Consider the following 20,000-nt stretch of genomic DNA (forward strand, 5'->3'; position numbering starts at 1 on the left):
GAGCAGTGATGCAAGGAAAACCTGCAGGATTGTGGCCCCTCCAGGACCGGAGCTGGACACATATGATGGCACATAAACAGAAAGCATTTTTCCAAATCACACTGGTGCATTGAACACTAAAATTTAGCTGCACTATCCCCAAGAAAAGTCACAAAATACAGTTAAATGTTCACAGTCTGGAGACACTCCTGTGTTTTTTTTTTCCATCTTTAAACCTCATTGAGTGACAGAGTGGACAAAAACATGTTGGAAGACCAGTTGTCAACAAACTTGACTGATAATAACAAGAATAGTCGACTGTAGCTGTGAATGTATGACGATGCCTGTCAATGTACAGTCCAGTGCCAGAGGAAAATGTCGCTCCATCACATTTTTTGGAAAGCACAGATATGTACTGTGTCAACATTTCTCAGTCAGACACATCTGCCTAAATGCTTTGAAACCCAAAGGCTTGTTGCGCCTCTCCTCACCATGTTGCCACAGTTTGAGCAGAAGGCTTACGGTTCAGAAAAGGCTGAACTTTTTTCCAATTTTGTTCTTTTTGTCAATTTTTATTTTTTCCACAGCTACTTTTCTTTCTGTGGTTTGTTTTATCATGCAAAAACATGTCTGCGTAGATGATGTAAAAGTTTAAATGTTTTTGGACTGATCGAACCCCAAACCTTATTTACGCACATAACCATAAACTCTATCAACAAACAAAAAAAAAGTATCAATTACAAGGCAAAACCTTTTAAGATGTCAAAAACAGACATTTCTTATTCTTTTTTAAAAGAAAATGTTCTTCGGTTACATACATGCAGTTTTATTAACCTGGTCAGGTTAATAAAACTGAATTCCAGATGGGGTTAAGAAATGGTGCATGACATAAACAACTTCATCTTTCCTCCCTGAGCATCAAACTGTTTTGGCTGATCTTGTGTATACGAAAACAAAGTAAATGACTTGGAAATAATATTTGACAAGTCATTCATCAGCATGTATCATTAAATCTTTTAGTCCTCCAGAGAGGGAAAAAAAAAAAGTCTGATTGCTTGATTTAAATGATTTCCCTCCTACATCTTTCAATTATGACAAATTAGAGTCTGACGCAGCTAAACTGAGTGGGATGTGATTAAAATCATCTGGAAACTCATGCTCTTCAGCAATCATACAGCTTGTCATTTTTCCCAAGGCCGCTGTCGACGAAAAAAACAAAAGCGCTGCCATGTTTGGATGCTTTTTTATTCTTCGCACCTGCCTGATTCAAATAAAACTTTTCATTGATTTGCCTACTTCTCTTCTCCATCTGCATGTGTTTGTTCGTGCGCGAAGGCTGTGTGTATGTGACATGGATAGACTTGGACGAAATGAGTTCATCGGAGAGGTGAGAGTGGCTCTGAAGAAACTGAAGGAGGGTGAGAGCAAACGTTACAATATGGGCTTGGAGAGAATTGCACAGGTATGTATTATCGTTTCCACACACACTGTATTGATTTATTTCTTCACATTTTCCATCCTGAGCTCATCAGGTGTATGGATTCCCACCACTGTTTGCAGTTGTGTAATAAATATCTACCATTTTCTTGATTATTCCAGAATAAAGAAAGTAACAATCAAACGGTGGAGCAGGGAGCAGTCGTTGCAGAAGAGGAGGTGAGACTATCATCAGCTTTATCATCATCGCTCTTATCATTAGAATTTTCAAGCTCTTTCATTTCTAATTATTCCCCTATGTCTAATATATTTTCTTATCTTTGCAGCATGTATAATTGACCATGTATTGCTGTATTCAATGAGAAAAAAAATTCATTAATCTGTGTGAAGCATGAGCTTTGACAATCTTGTGAGCAGTAAAACCACTAACCTGGACACCGTGTATCAGTGGTGTGTGAATCCCACCAGTGCTGTTTAGTGTTTTACTCCTCTGATGCTTGTTATCTCATTCCCCTTCGTGATCTCAGCGACAGAAGTAAAAAGCTTCTGTCTCTGATTAGATTTAATTTAAGGTCCATCCTGGAGATTAAAGCGAAAAAGGGAGTCAGGTCACTTTTGCCAGGCTCAGTTAAAACCTGCATGAGTTTTCCTTTTAAAACCCAAAACACATGATATGACCCAAATAGTAATTTTACTATAACTGATCATGAATATTATGTTCACAAACATTAGAAGTTTTTATGACGTTATTGGTTTATTGAGAGGGAATAAAACACTGTTGTGTGTCGCGTGTCCAGCGTGGACGCATCCTGGTGTCCCTGTGCTACAACACAGAGAAGGGCTGCCTGCTGGTTGGGATCATACGCTGTGCCCATCTGGCTGCCATGGACTCCAATGGTTACTCTGACCCCTTCGTCAAAATGTAAGTCACATCCAATATTTATGAATATCTTACAAATTATGCTTATGTGCAGATTTCCCATTCAGTGCCGCAGATGCTGGGATATTTTGTGGCGTGTGGTGGGCTCTGCATGTGAGCAGAGGCAGCTATATTGACCATTAGAGTCCATTTGTGGATACTTACTGGCTGTTGTTAAGATATACCTCCTCACAGTGCGAAGAACAAGTCCTGCTGCTGTCAGACTTAACAATGAACACATGTAAACGGCTCCTATTACACCTGTGCAATCTCTAAACAAACATCTTTTGAAACCTGTGCAATATTTTTTATCAGTTGCAATAATTTCTTTTATACAGCAAAACTTACACTCTTCTGCTAGTTATGTACACATTTATATACATATTTATGTACATAGTAATGCATGTACTTTACCTGTACTGCTGCATCCTGTTGCAGTGTCCTCACTGGGGGACTAATGAGTTTTTCTAATTCCTGTTATTATTATTATATTGTAGCATTTTGTTTAGACTGCAGGCCTAAAAGCCTTTATGACATTCCCAGATTGAAGCAGCATGTCCTCACAGAAAAAAAAAACAATTAAGAAATCTTTTTGTTTGTTATTAAGTGTGAGGTTGTTGAAATACTTAAAGGGGTGCTATTATGATATTTTAAGTTTTCTGAGCTTTCTACAGTGTTGCAGTGTTGACTCCTCATCAGACATGTTAACGGCACTGTTTTTTTAATCACCTAAACGCATGTTTGAGTTTGAGTTTGAGTTCCAGCACTCTCTCCGTTTGGTTTCCATGGCGACGAAAAATGTGTAGTTTTAGAGAGTTTTTTCTACTTGGAAATCTTTGTCACGTCCCGGGGGATAAGGTTTGGTGATTGGTTACCTTCTACTGGTTAACAAGGGCATGTACAAATACATCAGGCGGGTGGAAAACGTTGGATAAAGTTATTTCCAACGATGGCTGCTGAGTTTACCAGAGAGAGACATCCTGCTGCATTCGTTACTGTGGGTTGCTGTTTTCCACTTAGTTTTCAGGCTCTGATTCAGGTTCCAACATGTAGGGCTGTATGATATGTGTTGACATTGTATTTTGTTTTTTTTATTGAGTTCATATCAGCCTAATCCTTCTGTTTATGAGATGTTACAATGACGGCGAAAGCAGGTGCGGTGCGCGCTGCCGATGTAGTGCAGTGGCAGGAGGCGGGGCTTAATGCGGAAGTCTCAATCCACTCGTTTTGCCCACAGGCTGATCTGACAGCCTACGGAGAGGGTCGGTCTGAAGTAAATAAAGCGATTTGTGACAATAACTCGATCAATCCCAGCCCTTCTGGTCTCAGAAATAAAAATAAATTAGCCTGAAATGCACATAATAGTTCCACTTTAATGACAGCCTGAACAAACTAAGGGGGCATATAAACAAGTCCAGGACATTGGTTTTGACTGAACGGAGGATTTTCTACCTTTGTTTGGTTGCTTTTTGGTTTCCTGCTGGACTTTACTCAAGCAGGCCAAACTGCCTTGACAATGTTGCACCTTTACAGACTCTGCATGCTCGTGGAATATTCCCTGAAAATGACCAATGACCACAGAGAAAGACGAAGAAATTCCAGCTACCCTGTCAGGACCAAAAACCAGCTTGTTCACCACAAGCAAACAGTAGAGCAACACCAAATTTCTGCAGTCTTTGTGTTTCTGTTTTTAGTTTGGTGTTCTAACCTAAAGCAGTTTTCATAGGAGTCTGCCCAGTATGAGCATCGGGAATGGCAGCTAGCTTACCACCATGTTGCACTTTGATATGCCCTACGTTACTATCTTTCTTTGTTTTACTGCATAATCTATTTGTTTGAACTGAGCTGCACCTTTTTTTAGGCATCCAGTTTGCATATCTTCTTTTAGGAAAGCCATCCTGGTAGAATTTTACGGTACACAGTTTGTAGTTTAGAATTAAACCAGCAGAATTATGAGAAACAGGTCATCAGTGGCAGAACTCATGCATACAATAAGATGCGACAACATCAAGACAGTGACAATGTACAGTAAGCGTCTTATTCAAATGCCACAAGATATAAAATGTACTGTATGAAGCGTTAGTTCAAGTGATTATAAGTGTGGATAGTTTTAAATGGGGAAAATGGATTCAAAAACAACTAGCGACTATTAGCTCAACTCCAATGTTAACTGCTCATATTTGTTTCATCCAACCTCTAAGATTTGTTATTTAAACATCATAATATTGTTTTAATCAACGTCTTTTGCATTATTCATAAACCCAACATGCAACACTAAGTGTAACTTAGCTAATTTGAGCAGAAGGTTATCGGGAAGTTGACAGAAGCTGAAATAAAGTAGCTTCGGGCTGCTGGGTGGGAGGCTTCAATGTTGGCCAAGCTTGAGGGAGCAAACTGTTGGAAAGCTCTTCGGAGCAGTGTGTAACATTTGCGCTTGACCTTTTTTTTATTGTTACCATACTAATCCATGCAGAAAGGTTGCAGATGATGTCTGAATGCACAAATCCAATGGGATCACCTTCAAATATTATTGCAAAGATTCTGCTGAAAAGACCAGATTTGAGAAAGAAGCCCACTGAGAAAACCATTGAGGGCTGATTTTAGAGTGATGCATTACTGAATAAACAACACAGGTAGTCATAAGCTAATTTTAATGCTAGTTTTGAAAGCACACACTTCTATGACTTAGTAATGCCTTTGTTCATCAGTACATTAGAAATGGTATTTTGGGAGCAGCTTCCTACAGCAAAATAATACAAAGTCTTTCTGGAAAAAATTGTTTTCATTACTCTTAGGGCATCTTAAATGATGGATCTGGGGGGATTGCTTTTGCAGGAATGTAATAAGATTTGCCTAATTGTGTTTTCCAGTACTCATAACTACAAATCATATTTTTGTTCATTTATTGTTTTATTGTTTTATTTGAATCCTGATTGGCTGTAGCAAAGCTGCAGTTCTTCTTCCTGAGGTCCAACACATAACATTTACAACATTAATACAAAAAATGAAAAGCAAACCTAAAGAGGTGGCATAGAAAAATAAAAAAATAAAAAAATAGAAAATATAAAACAAAATAGCGGGTTTTTTTTTTATCAGACACTTAGAGATAAATCAAAACAATGCATAGTCGTATATATTATAGCATCAATAAATTCAAACAATATTTAGTTATAACTTGTGCCAATAAACATTTTCAGTCAATATTTTTATTATATATATATATATATATATATATATATATATATATATATATATATATATATATATATATATATATATATATATATATATATATATATATATATATTATAGGTTATTTTCAAGTGAGTGGATCATATTCCAAAGAGTCAAAGTTCTTTGGTGCTAAGAACAGATAAAGCATAAAGGGCCACCAGCCCATTTGGGTGTAAGGAGAACATGTGTTTTTGTCAGCTTTGTTGCCACCATGTACACGTATGATGTGTTGATCTCAGGAAGAATACGGTTGCATTTTTATAAAGAATTGCGGTCCCTTTGCACAAAGAAACAGAGAAGCTTGCTCATTGAAATGTACCAGTAAATCATTTTAAAAAGCATTCTCATGAAGGTTTGGTACAAGAGACAGGACCACAAAGAAGTCCAAAACAAAGTCAGATAGCAAATACAGAGGGATTTATAGAGCACATAGAGCTAAAGTTCTTGGAGCTGTGGATGCTTACACGAAAGGACAAGACTATTGGAGAAGATAAAACTGGTGAATCCGCAAGTGAGTACTCAGAAAGTGAAATGAGAGTTCTGCCCTCCAGGGTTTTCCTGAGGTATAAGAAACAAAACCTTTCTGGCAGGTGATGCTGAAGAGTAACATGAGGAAGGATGAACTCATAGGACGGACTGACCATGGTAGAGGATTTCTAATAACCTAAAAATGTACAGAAATACAAACTGCAGAGCAGGAACAGGCTAAAGGAGACAAAGATCCACTAAAAACAAACTCCTTTCGGATGCTTGAACTCAGTAGACTTGGCCATACAGTAGACAAACTGGCACTGGCTGAAGGGCATATCCAGGCTTTAAGGAGGAAGCAATCAGCAGTTACTGGTAAGCTGCAAGAGCCATGAATCAGCACCTAGAAGTCATACCTAAGGGAAGGCAGGAGCTGGAGACAAACTATCCATGCAGAAAAAAAACCTACAAAACCCAACAATTCCTGAGTCCAGAGCTCTGGATTGGACACAGTTGAATAAATCCATTTGCATTTGAAGTCAAGTTCTAAGGTTAGCATTAGTTATCGACTAACAAACTTGCATATATGAGTTTGTAGTTTGGCGAGCAGATTGTCAAAACAAATTCCCTTCTAACAGATCTGTGTTTGAATGGTACAAACTGTTCTCATGTTTTAACCAGTGGCAAGGCCTCCTACTGCTGTTTTCCCATCTTTTTAATAAACTGAAAATCCTCTTAAGGTCAGCAGCACATGAGAGTCCTGGCAAAGAGAAATGAATGTAGCTTCGGGTTAACTACCCAACAAGTCATCAGAAAATTTGGGGATTTATAGAAACATAAAATTAGCAATCAGTTTCAGAGAGGCTTGGCTGGTTTGGACAAATGTGAGTTTCAAGGGCTCTGAATGTACTTATTGACCCCAGAGATACTTTATTTCACACTTGCTTTGCCCTTCAACCAGCTTATCAGGCTTGAGGGGGCAGAGTCACACGCCCTGCTAAGACAACAGTATGGCACAACATCCACTCGCCTCTGAACACACATGCACTGGCCACATCCCATCATTGCATAAGTTAAAGGAATGTAAAGTCTGCATACGCCTCAATGACTTCCACAGCAAAAACCAGTTCAGGAGCAGATCAACGACTTGAAATGGTCACTTCAATTGTATTAGGCAGCGGGATGGAATTGCATCCAAACTCCTTATCTTTTTCCCTTTTTTTTCAAGAAAACCCCACTCTGTGAGATTGTATACATCTCTGCTGATGCTCATCTTCACAGACTAATACAAACAACCAGGGAGAGGTTCAGTAAACAGTCTGCCTGCAAGGGGTGGATAGTGACAGATAAACAACCCACACAGCCAAATCTCTGATCTGCTTGCTGTATCTAAATACCAACAGAGCAGGAAGAGAGGTCTCCGACTCCAGAAAACCAGTCCCATAGCAAGTGTCACCTTCCAGCAGCGGGAGGCTTGCGGGCAGGAGCAGAAAATGGTTTTTCCTTTGTTGAGTAAGTTGTGATCCAGGGTTGGATGAATGAACAGGCAGTGATGTAGGTTCAGTAAATGATTTGTTGTGGTACTTCTTTTTTTTTTTTTTTTTTTGACCAATTGCTTTTGTGTTTGGCCTGAAAATGATCCCTTTGTGTGTTTAATGGGTTTACAGCTTGAATATACATCTCATGGTTATGATGTAATCAAAATCTGCATTGCCGTCAGCCAAAGATGTTCCCTAGCCGTTATCTTTTATGCACACATTTATCTTTTTTATGTTTGGTTTTGTTCTTTGTTCAACCTCTTGACAGGAGGTTGAAACAACCAGTCGACTTGTGTGACATTTTTGTTTGAGATTTCTTTGTGAGCCTGTGCACCCACAGCACCCTGCGCTACATGGATGTTTTACAAAAGCCATTTCTCTTTGCAGAACCACAACTATAAATAAAGGCCTGGATTAGTAGGTGAAGTAGGATTTATTTGTCCATTTAGTTATTATTTTGCAGCTGATAAGGGATGGGAAGATGGGTTGGAGTAGGTGCAATTACTCTATCAGGAGATAATGGAAAATATTCTGCAAGCCCTTCTCAAAGTTGTTTTAGTTTCTCTGAACCACCGACAAGATAAAGACTGCAGGGGCTCAAACCTTGTTAAAAATGTATCTTGTTCCATTTTCTTCCTTGCAGAGAAAGTTTGTTTTCTTTGCAACGATAGGACATGTAAAATACATGTGAACTTTTTTCTGTGGTTAACTTATTGGATTACTGTTGATCTTGAGCTCATACTTCACAAGAAACTGAAGCGGTTTCCATCCAACAACATGTGGAAAATGCTTAAGTGAGGCGTCTTTCCCTTTTTGCTGCAAGATAATGAGGATGTTATCACTTTGTTAAGACTGGAGAACAAGTTCCCTGCATGAAAACTGCCAGGAATTTGAGTTTTTTTTTGTTGAAATGTATAATAAGATTCAAAGAAATTGATACCCTGAAAGTGGAAGTCATTACACTGAAATAATTGCAACCACTAACTCAATTAAACCAAATGAAATCAAACAGTAAAGCGCTGCAATGATTCTGGGAATGTGTGTGTGTGATACATGAAAGAACTCTTCCTTATTATTACAAAATATTTGAGGTAAACAAAAGAGTTTCTTAAGATAAAATTACAAGTTGGAAGTTCTGTTGGATTGTGTCCTGTTTCAGCTGCAGATACGTCGCCGATGTGCCGTCATACTTCTTTCTTTTTATCCCTTTTAGTTTTTATTCAACTTGAATGAGCAAACTAAACACAAATGTTTGTTTGGCTTCAAACTCAACAAAAGTAACTGTTTTCTTCCTCTTCATCACTCTGAGGACAAACACAAATGACTTCTACATGACTTGTAAAGGGATATTTGGTCACCGTATGGTCAGTTGAGGGTATTTCTGAATGTAAATAACCATAATTGGATAAAGTAGGTGATTTATAACAGTGATAGGGCTGAGTGATATGCCCTATAACTGCTATCAGGATATTTTTATTATTTAATCCTTGTGCCTGATATATGTCTCAATGTTTTGATGTCTCTAAAACACTAAATGTTCAATTCAACATTATCATGCATAAAATGGCATCAGCAGGATTAAAGCGAATTCTGCATTCATAAAGTTTTGATAACACAAATAAAAAAAACAAAAACAAAAGAGGTCAATCATTATAGGGAGTCCCCCAACTGCAATCCTCGCCACTCCATCAAGTTTATTTTATTTTATTTTATATTATATGAAGAATTGTAATTTCCTGTTTCCTCTAGAATATGTTTATATTTTGCCCTTTTATTACAAAAACTAAACAATTTGATGCTTTTTTTTTTTACCATATTTAAACGCTGATAGGTATTAAGTCATGTCACGTCATGTCTCTGGAAGCCGAGCCACATGCACATTGGTGAGTCATCTCCCACTGGTAAATGGAAAGTGCACATTCAAAATGGTCTCTTCCACCACCTGTAAACCTTATAAAAACATCTGGTTTATTGAGAAGCTCAGCTTTTATTTAATCAAATGAGCAGCTAGCGGGAGAGAAGCAGGAGTTTTCCTGCTCTGGTGTCCATCCGGAAACAACGAACAGCTGAACAATCTCATCATCATATAGTCATTTCCTGAGGCGTATTACTACTAAATGAATGTCAGGGTCAGACTGGGGAATAATCTGTCCCGCTGCTGAGAAAAAAAAGGCAGTGGACTCCTGTCCATGCCGTGTTGTAATCATGCTTGGTTCTTATGCTTTCACAGTTTCATAAATGACTCATTTGTTTTGATAAAACCAACATTAAGGTAATAACCAGTACATAACCTATTTAGCCTTATTTCTTTTATGTTAAAAAGAAAGAAAAAAGTAAGTGAATACACCTTAAGGCGTCTCTGTGTGGACATTATTTTAATCACATGGGCTCTGAACAGTCAACGCTTCTAGAAATCTTGTGCTCTTTGAGGGTCCAGGGACCCCAGATTGGGAACCACTGATTTAGAACATGTGCAATGCATCAACACCTGATTACTTACTAACATGCGTACAACTGGCCTCTGCATATTTAGTACTGATTTTTTTTTTTTTTTGTACTAACACCCATGTTAAATATCATATATACAATGAAATTCAGGACCGTTTCAACAATTGCTAAATGAGGACTCCAGAAAAAAAAAATAGACTTGTTTCTTTGTGGCAAGATGAGAGAGTTGGATGGAGAGAGGGTAGTCAGGTTGCAGCATTAAAGTAGAATATTTGAAAGCTTGGATTGCAGCTGAATATATGCCTTAAAAGAACTTGGAGGCACCAAGAACAAACTTCAGCACAAAGCAAAAATCTAAAATAACTAAATGGCCTGAAACACCGAAATACCACTTCAGCGACTGAACTGTCTGACAACGGCTGGAACACAAAACAGACAGATACGCTGCAGGACTGATGAGGAGATGGGAAAAGAGGAGCCAGTGCCACAGCTCAGCCTGGAAAGCATCCCCACAATAAACACTAAGACCCATCAAAGACTCACAAAAAAGAGAGAGAAAGGAGGACTCACCAAAGACCAGACAGATCAGAGCTTAAGCCATGACACTTTTCTCTCTCAATTCTGTGAGTCATTCAGCTTTAGGAGCTGTTGGAGTGACTGATGAACTGACTTGCTTCCCATTGAAGAAGAAAAATGATCATTTCAAACTCTAGATGAGTTTATTTCTCTGCAGAAGTATTTTTACCCTTCAACTTGCATATATAAAGTCTGCAAAATCTTAATGATTCTATCATATTACCACGTAAAAGCATCAAAATAGTTTGCCATGTCAGATCTTTCCTGCCGAACCAGCACATTGCAGTTTTGCTTCTTGTTTCTTGCTTATTTCATGTGAAATAAAAGTCATGAGTAACCCCTGCAGCAGGCATATATTTAGCTCCTGTCATCTAATTTTACTCGTTCTCTCCATCACTTTTTTTTTTTCCCTGCGTTGCTGCCTTGGTGCGTTGTGTTTTCTCCATTTTGTTCCTGATTTTAGCACCAGTTCCCTCTCCCTTGTCTCTCCCTGTCATTTCGCTGAGCTGCTCTACTTCCTCAGTTTGCGTTTCTGAACCATAACATGCTGTCAGGATTATTTTAACTTCTAAATTCTCATGACACCGACAACTGGCATTGTCAAGTCCTGACCATGACATGTGGCTCCAATGACAAAAAGGCAAAAAAATGCACATCTTCTGTCCTGAACAGATATTTTTGCTGTTGTTGGCGCTTTAATGTTAATGTTCTATGCTTAGCTGCTTTCATACTGAGAGCTGAATTAGATTATTTTTTATTACCAAGGTGTTACATACTTCATCTTGAACTCATATCCTAAAGTTCCAGCACGTACAAAAACCTCTCTTTACTGGAAACATGGCAGGACACCAGTATCAGTCTCTCTCCTTGTTGTGGGGGAATTTCAGCCAACTTATGTTTAACACATTGTTTCATAGCATGTGAAGGACTTGAAAGAGCTGCAAAACAAGAAGATATTATCCCCTCTCTGCCTCTATTTTACCAGGTGACATGAGGTGAAGTGTTTCAATTTCCACCAAATGTGCTGCTGTGCTGACGATACAAAAACTGTTTTATGCTTCTCCATCCAATCTGCTTTGGTGTTTGCAAATGCAAACCTGTGTTGAAGTGTGGTGCTGCTACTTGGGGACAATGTGACAAATCTGAGGCATGGGCTGCTCTTGATATGTTGATGTTGTTGCAGGAAATGACAGGAAACCAAGATGCACTTTCTGGTGGAGCACAACTAAGTGCTGAAAATAGCAAAGAAATATATATATATATATATATATATATATATATATATATATATATATATATATATATATATATATATATATATATATATATATATATATAATATATAGTAGGTGTGATTTGTGCTTTGTTATTGTTTTATTTTTCATTATTATTATTGTTTTTCCATTTTCATCCTCTTTGTGTTGAAATATTGACAATTTTCAGCGCAGGACAACAACTTTTGACAAGTAAGAAAAGTTGTCCAAAGGTCTGATCAGAGAATTATATTTTTCTTGATGTTTTGTTGAAGGTTATAGATCCAAAAGTCTGATCAGATGGAAGCAGACCAAGAAAGCTTATATGAGTTGACAAGACAGAGCATTCAGTGCTTGTATACACATAATAAACTGGATTTTTCTGAAAGTTGGCACTAAGAAAAAAGCAAGAAAAGGATGTTAGTTTGCATTATTTCTGTTCTTTTAGACAATAAAATCTGCGACCTCACAGCACGAAGGTCACTGGTTCGAGCCTTGAGTATGCATGTACTCCCCATATATATGTGTGTTCTATGTCGGTACTCAAACCCACAAGCAATGTGTGTTACGTTAATGGCTATGTTTAATTGATCACTTCTCACATGTGAGTCACTTTGGATAAAAGTGTCGATCAAATGCCTGTCAAATCCATTTTTTAATGAATGGTTGAAATATAGTAACCATGGTGAAAAACTGAAGCAATACTGAGATAACAAACACGTAAGTTTGGGGTTATGCACCCAAACCGAGTTTGAGTTTATTTCAGTCCATCAGTCAATATCATAACTCAGACATTAACACGAACATAAAACAATGACTGAAAGGGGTTTTGGCTGAAGTGAAACACTTATTAAAGCCAAATCCTATGACAACTTGGTTACCACTTAAACCATGTGAAAACCAAGTGGTAGAGTTGGCTAGGGAACATTTATTTCCACCAGTTTGTACTCAAATTTATTACAGTCAACAAAATATTTTGTTTGTTGAGCAAAACTGTTGCAGGGTTGGATGGCTATTTTAAGATAACTTTCAACAAATCAGCATTCAACCTACATGGAGGGTCATATCCGAGGGCGATGTGCCATCAGCTTTTCAGAAGACTGCACGCAAGCCCATCAGCAATGCTTACTTACCCACAATCTTCCACTCTACTTGAGGAAAGAGGAACACACTTGTTTGCACACTTGATTCATCTGATTTGAGTATTTAGCCAAAAAGGAGAATTTCGTCCATGTTCACGAAGAAGACACATTGTACTGTAGTGGTAGCTGAAATATGTGTAATTATGAAATTAAAACTGACTAATAAACTCACAAGTCAAAGTTAAAGGCCGATACATTGTGCTCCTTTACACTGTAATCTCAATTATTATAATATTTGTTGCAGGCAGGTGTTCATTTTTAGGCTGATGTCGTTCTGCTGCATTAGATTTAATATATTTTAGCTTGTCTGTCCCATACTTGGCATTACTAATGTCACCTCTCCTCACTTTTTCCTTACAAGAAAAACAGTTTTCTCATTAACATTCAGACTCTGTCAACAGCTACTGTCAGTCCTTGTTTACCTTATTCGCCAGTGCAACCTGGTGATATGTAATGGTCGAGGTAAACAGCACAAAAACATATGGTTAGCAATTTGGCTACTGTTTAACAGTGACTTCTTGTTTTTATGGAACAAAAACCTTAGAGAATAATCCTCCGATATCTCTATGGACCAGCCTAGTCTGTAATGAATTCCTCTGTGGTAATTTGGACATAGTTTGGTTGCGGTTGTACAGTTATTATCTACCCTGTTAAGATTGTGAATGCAGCTTGTTACTTTTAAATGAAAAATCTCCAAGCTGAGCTGGCTCACAGCCATATGTAGACTGTGATTTTGGCACAGCTCAGACTGAAATGTTTTGCCTTACCTTCTCTCATTCTGCTGGTTAAATATGTGCTTTGCTTGGCTGGCTTTCTTTATAGACTTTTATTTTTCTTAAAATGATCTTTTTTTTTTTTCCTTTTTATAAGAAGTCACAGTGCCAGGCATCTGCAGGCTAAATGCTTATGAAAATGACTTTTTATGATGCTATAATACAATTAACTGTGACTAAATGTGAACATGTGACTGAAGATAAGGCGGTGTTTGTTATCCTCAGGAGCAACGATTGAAAATAAGTCAGCTGAATATTTGGTTCTGGAAGATGCTTCAGTTCTCCTCCAGTGACTGTTTGTTGTGGCTTGACCGGAACAGAAAGGGGCTACAGGGGGTGGGATTGAGGTTCTTCTATGAGCATCAATCAGACAATATTCAAACTAAGAATGCATACATTTTATCAGCCATTAACCTGCAGGGGCATTTCTGAGTAGCTGATAACAAAATCTATCAATCTAAATCAACCTTTTTAGCTCTGACATCCAACATGAAGTCTTTCTTTGACCACCTAGCTTTCTATCATGTCGCCATCCTCTTTTCTTTTTCTTTCTCCACCCCAATACTTAAATCCTTCACTGGCTCTGATTCCTGCTCTGCAGTGACAGCCCCCAAGCCCATCTCATGCATCAGCTGTCAAGCCAGCATTCGTCACTGGTAAGAGAGAGAGGCTGGAAGAGTGAGATACCTCGTCGACTGAACATCTTGACTTGGAATTTATGCTGATGATGACTCCTAATGCCCTTCGGCAATCCTTCTGTTGCTTCTTTGCTGGAGCGTATACTCCAGCAACCTGCATGATTATGATCTTGCTGTGGTCTACAGTCTCTCTGTTTCCCTCGCTGTTCCGGCTTTTGTTAAAAGGACTTCCAGGTCACCGTTATCTCATGAAGACATTTTGCAAACTTTCGGTTTTTCTTTGATTTTGGTATTCAGCAAGGCTCGCTGCGGCATTAAGAAAAGATGTGAAGAAAAAGTCATGCAGGGAAAACTTTTATCTCAGAAAAAGTTGTTCCCTTGTTTGGATTTTCACAAGGTTTTAGTCTATAAATGTCTTGTAGATTATAGATTTTTTGTGCTGATTTTCACATGCTAACCAACAATGGTGGTGGTAATTAAGTGTGCAGATGCAAACGTGGGATGCTCTGGAGAATGACACTCAATCCCAAGTTGATCCTAATCGGAAGCAGGTTTATGAGTTTGCATGTGAACCGAAAATAAGGAAAACATGGGGTTTATAGCACCCAGAAATAAGTTAAAAGGTTACTCACATTAATGCGTTTCAGACATCTGTTACCTTGCATCTCTTTCTAAAAGGGGGATCTCTTGGTTTGGAAAATAAATTTCTTAGTTTCTCTGGTTCACTTTGCCTTCATGTCTTACAATGGAATAATGTTGATTGTTCACATTTGAAAGCATTCAGATCCCAGCCAATCAAATCGCCTGGATAAACTTTATGTCTGATCTTTCTGCATCCGCTACAAACGTTAGGCCTGCCCACCGTTGAAGCCCCTTATGGATCCTGGCTGATGTTATATCAGTATAAAGTTGTGCTTCTCATCCAAGCATGCTGTGGAATGACTGAAACACTCTGATGTCTCAACTCATCCAATCAGCAGAGTGAAAATGCTTAAAACTCATATCTTAGCCCACAACAAATCCAAACTCTCTTATTTGCTGCTCTTCCTCTTGTCCTCCTCATGAGAAAATAGAATGGCAAGACATTCCTCTGAAGGCTTGATAGATATATCCAGGATCCAAGTAGGCAGCTTGAAAAAAGAAGAAAAAAAAGACCTCTTCTTAGTTATCTTTTTATTTGCCTTGCAGCTAGCTTTGAATTTGATCGCTGTCTCTTCCCCGGCTCTGCACACTCCCCCCACAGCAACCATAGTGTGTACCCCATCCTATATGACAGCAGCTTAAAGACAATTTACAGTGAAAATGGTTCATATCTGCTGATAGCTGCATCTCTGGTAAGGCAGTTTCTCTACATGCTCACACACATACTAACATGCTTCAAATGGAGATAAAGCTGGACGTTTTAAGAAATAATGTTTAATACCTGGATCTAAAACATGCAGTTCACCCTTTATTCACCAGTCTACCTATAAAAGTATTAAAATAGTAGAATAAAATAAGTTATTTATATTTCTCACTTCACATTTTGCTTTAAACCTTTTTAAAAAATAATCTGCATTTCCTTTGGACGTTCCTAACATTCCTCTTAGCTTAGTTAAAAGGCACACGTGCATTTTTGTTGTTGCTGTTGTTTTTTTTTTTAGGTGTCTTCAGAGATGCCATACTATTCAACTCTGTCTGGGTCACTTCTCTTAAAGCCACACTTTCCAGTGTCCTTTGTCTTCAGCTGTTCTTACTTGTTTAAGTGAATGTGTCCTCAGCTCGAGGTTCTTTGGAAACACACTGGAAAACGATTTTTACACAGAAAGGTTTTATTTCTTTTAAAAATTACTTTGAGGAGTCGACAGAAAAGGCTTTATTGGGAGAGTGTTGCACAGATGATTTCTCTTTTTAAGGCTTCCCAGCACACAAAACAACAGTGGATTTGATTTGTTGCAACTACTGGCTTCTTTGTTACCTGCCTGACCAGGTTTCTTTGTCGCTGTTTACTCGATTTGGTTGGACAGGCAGATTGAAGAAATCTGCCGTTCCTCATCACAGAAGTCTGGGAGCTTTTGTTGGATTCGATTCTTTCATTTCAGAAGATGTTTGCTTGCCCCAGATCTCTGTCACGATCTTGTCTTGCAGGCCAACATTTACTTCTTAGTTCATCAGGGTGAGAGTTTCACTCTTTGTGAAGGAGCAACTGTGTGAGCTTTTACAGGAACAAAATCTGATTCACTTGAAAAAAACTTCAGTAAAATTATAGAAATATTTCAAGGACAGTTGCGACTAAACTAATGTGTACCTTAGATCTGTCTGTTTTACAAAAAAACAACAAAACAATCAGAGAATATGAAGCCTTCTCATATAATTTGTATATGATGCGAGACAATTAACTTAATCCCACAACAAAATAACACACACACTGGAAATTTTTACAGTCTAAATAGTTTCTGTGTTTGCTGAATTCAAGATGTTTCATTCTCATTTCGCCCTTTGAAAGCTGAGTTACGGCTGTGTATGCATTTGGAGTTCATCAGGTTCTACAGAATAACTTCCTTTTCAATCCCTTGCTCTCTTTATTCTCCTTTTTTCAGCATCTTACAGCCAGATATGGGGAAAAAGTCAAAGTACAAGACCTCAGTGAAGAAAAAGACTCTCAATCCTGAATTCAATGAGGTAATACTTTTCTCTTGATCTACAAATAACCACAAAACACCTGACAACTACTTTCATTTCTCTTCCAAGCTTGAAATCATCTGCAGTTTGGAGCAAAACATGCCTTTTGAAAATCACTTTAAAAATGTGTCATCCCTGCAACGTGCCCCCCAGTATCAGTCTGACATGTTTTCAGAGAAATTCATGCTCTTTTTGGTTTTCTATTTCTCACTGACTTGTATGAATATGCTCTTGTGTACACCACCTGTGCAGGAGTTTTCATATGAAGTATCTTTGGACCAGCTGGCAAAGAAAACCCTGGAGATCTCTGTGTGGGACTACGACTTGGGAATGAGCAACGACTTCATAGGTAGGCTGCAAAAGAAGAGAGAAGTGCGGTGGGATCAGCGATGAATATGAATATGCATGAATGAAAGAAGAGCTACGTCAGAAAACATAATTTAAAAAAAAAAAAAAAGCAGGCCGAGAGTGGGTGGAGAGAGAAGTGAGTGGAGGAAAAAAGAAAGCTAAGATATGAGGGGTAATTATGAGGCTTACTGGGATTGACTGGTGAGCAAAAAAAAAGAGTTTGAATGGAACAGGAAATGGAGAGAAGAAATCAAAACGGAGGATGAGTCTCTCTGGATTTGTATCCTTCTTGAAATTAGCACATCAGATGGTTGCCGCTCCATCAGGCTGCTAAACAGCTTTGCCACGGCTTGGTGTGTATATCACGGCAATGAAGTACATAGGAGCTTAAGGAGTGATGGAGAACCAGTGTGGAGACAAACTGGGAATGGATTACCACCCTGTGAGCTGGAAGTCACCAAGATGAAAGCATTTTACTTTGTCTAATTTGTGTGTGCATGTGTGTGTGCGTGCACATGTTAGTGTGAAGTAGAGGCCATGTGGGTTGGAGAGAAACACTAACTGTTTAGATGAGCTCTGTGAGTTATAGCTCCGTGGGGTGAAAAGGCCATCAGTAGAGCATATAGCTCTAGATAACAGCTTTCCCATGACTGTTATCATTACAGGTTGGGCTACAGCAGCCTGCCAGTTACGGTAATTAGAGCTGAAGGAAAAAATGACATCAAGACAGAGAAGAAAAGGAGTGGTGAAAAGGAGTTGATAAGGAGGACAGGACACCGGTGTGCATCGTGAATGAGGGCAGTAACGAGAAGGATAATAGGCTTAGCGGAATCACAAAGAATGTTAAGCGAAAAGATGGAGATTTTGTAGATATAAAAGGAGAAAACTGGACACTAATTGGAAGGCCATTAGCACACAAGAAGAGACTGTAGCTGTCCCGCAAACTAAATCTAAACTCTTGACCTGAAATTGATGCGGTTGTGTATTTTATTTACAGTTTTTTTTTTTTGTCTCTGTAGGGAAAATGCCATATATAGCAGACAGATAATGCAAATACAAGTTTAAATCTTTTGTGGAAAGATGACTGAAAGTCTTTCAAGACTAATCCAAGTCAGGTCTGAAGAATGAATTAACCAAATCAGTTTCAGTGCAAACATTGATTTACTCGGCGATACGCTCGCTGTTGACAGCTAATCCAGGCTACATTCTACCTCTCGGAAAGCTCGCTCCTAGCAGTGAAGTTCTGTCTCATGTTGACTGTTGTTTTGTCCCTTGCTTTTCTCTGTTTCTTTTACTGTCTTCGTCTAATAAAGTCCTCTTGGCTTGATGAGCCATGACGCATGATCAAAACCAGTGTTTTGATATCCAGTTGCTGGTTTGTTGCACGGTGCATAAAGCAAAACTCAGCTGTAATATGTGGTCCTGGGCTGGAAACCTAAAGAACACTGCTGGGCAACGGCAGCTTCAGGAATGTAAAATATGAAATGTCACAATGCCATCCAAACGAGTCAGAAACATTTATTTTTTTAGATGAAAAAGTTGCATATTGCCACTGCAACTGGACTGAAGAGTTTTGTGTTTGTGCTGGAGAAGCTGCTGATGTGGCTTTTACAACTAATCTAAATACAAATCCACATAAATGCCTCCTCTTTAGTGGAACTTTCTATTTTCTTTTGTGTGTTTCTTTATTTCACTCCAGTTTGTACCATTTGTACTAGAAATAGAAAATTTTGCTGTATTCACATTTTCTGGTAAGTTTTTTATCTACTTTTATCAGCAGTTAGAAGTCTGGCATACATACTACAGCCTTTTCCACTGTCTTTGTGTGGACATACTTACTTTTTTAAACATTACACACTTCATAAAGGACCTCATTTCAAAAACTAAATCAGGTGCTTGTGTGGGTGTAGTCTGGTACAGTTTGAAGTACACGATCACTAAATTCAGAATTAAAAATTTCATTGTATGTACGTATGCACCATGCACCTTTTTGCTAGAGTATTTTGTCCCTATTTAATAGATCCACCAGGTCAAATCTTAAAACTAAAGTCATTTCTGCTCCACATCCTTGAGCCAAAGTAAGTCTTTTAACAATTACATTTCAAGTAAGTCAAGTATCAAGGGTCAACTCTTGAGGGTTTCTGTTATTCAGAGGCATTAATGTAGTTACACTCACACGCTGCTGCTCATCTACACTGCAGGAAAACTGTGGTCTGTAAAGCTCAAGAGGACAATTTTATATCAGCATATATTTTCACTTTCACACACCTGGTCACACTTTAACCCCGCAACGCCTGGCTTTGCGGATTTGCAGCAAACCACTTCATGCCTTTATTTTAATTCTTTATAGTATTCTTCTCTCATTTTTTGTAATTATTTCTATATGATCTATTATTAATCTTTAATAATTTCTTGTTATTAATTTATTTAATATTAATCTGTACTTTTTTGTGTTTTTTCTGAATTTCACATGCAAGCATTAACCTGATTTTTTTCTTTTTTTATTTTAAATAATAAATAACTAATGAATGAATGAATAAATGAATGGATAAATAAATAAATTAATAAATAAATAATAAATAAATA

General features: G+C 38.1%; 1 protein-coding gene across 1 annotated transcript in view; it reads left to right on the forward strand.

Annotated features, from left to right (window-relative positions):
• Positions 1 to 20,000, forward strand: part of doc2g (double C2-like domains, gamma) — a 40,313-nt gene that overhangs the window by 16,382 nt on the left and 3,931 nt on the right. The window contains exons 6-10 of the mRNA XM_079238241.1: positions 1,315 to 1,441; positions 1,579 to 1,635; positions 2,214 to 2,338; positions 16,985 to 17,066; positions 17,319 to 17,415. Of these exons, the coding sequence (XP_079094367.1) occupies positions 1,315 to 1,441; positions 1,579 to 1,635; positions 2,214 to 2,338; positions 16,985 to 17,066; positions 17,319 to 17,415 (488 nt within the window). The remainder of the gene's footprint in view (positions 1 to 1,314; positions 1,442 to 1,578; positions 1,636 to 2,213; positions 2,339 to 16,984; positions 17,067 to 17,318; positions 17,416 to 20,000) is intronic.

Source organism: Telmatherina bonti, assembly GCF_933228915.1.
Source record: "Telmatherina bonti genome assembly, chromosome: 3".
NCBI lineage: Eukaryota > Metazoa > Chordata > Actinopteri > Atheriniformes > Telmatherinidae > Telmatherina > Telmatherina bonti.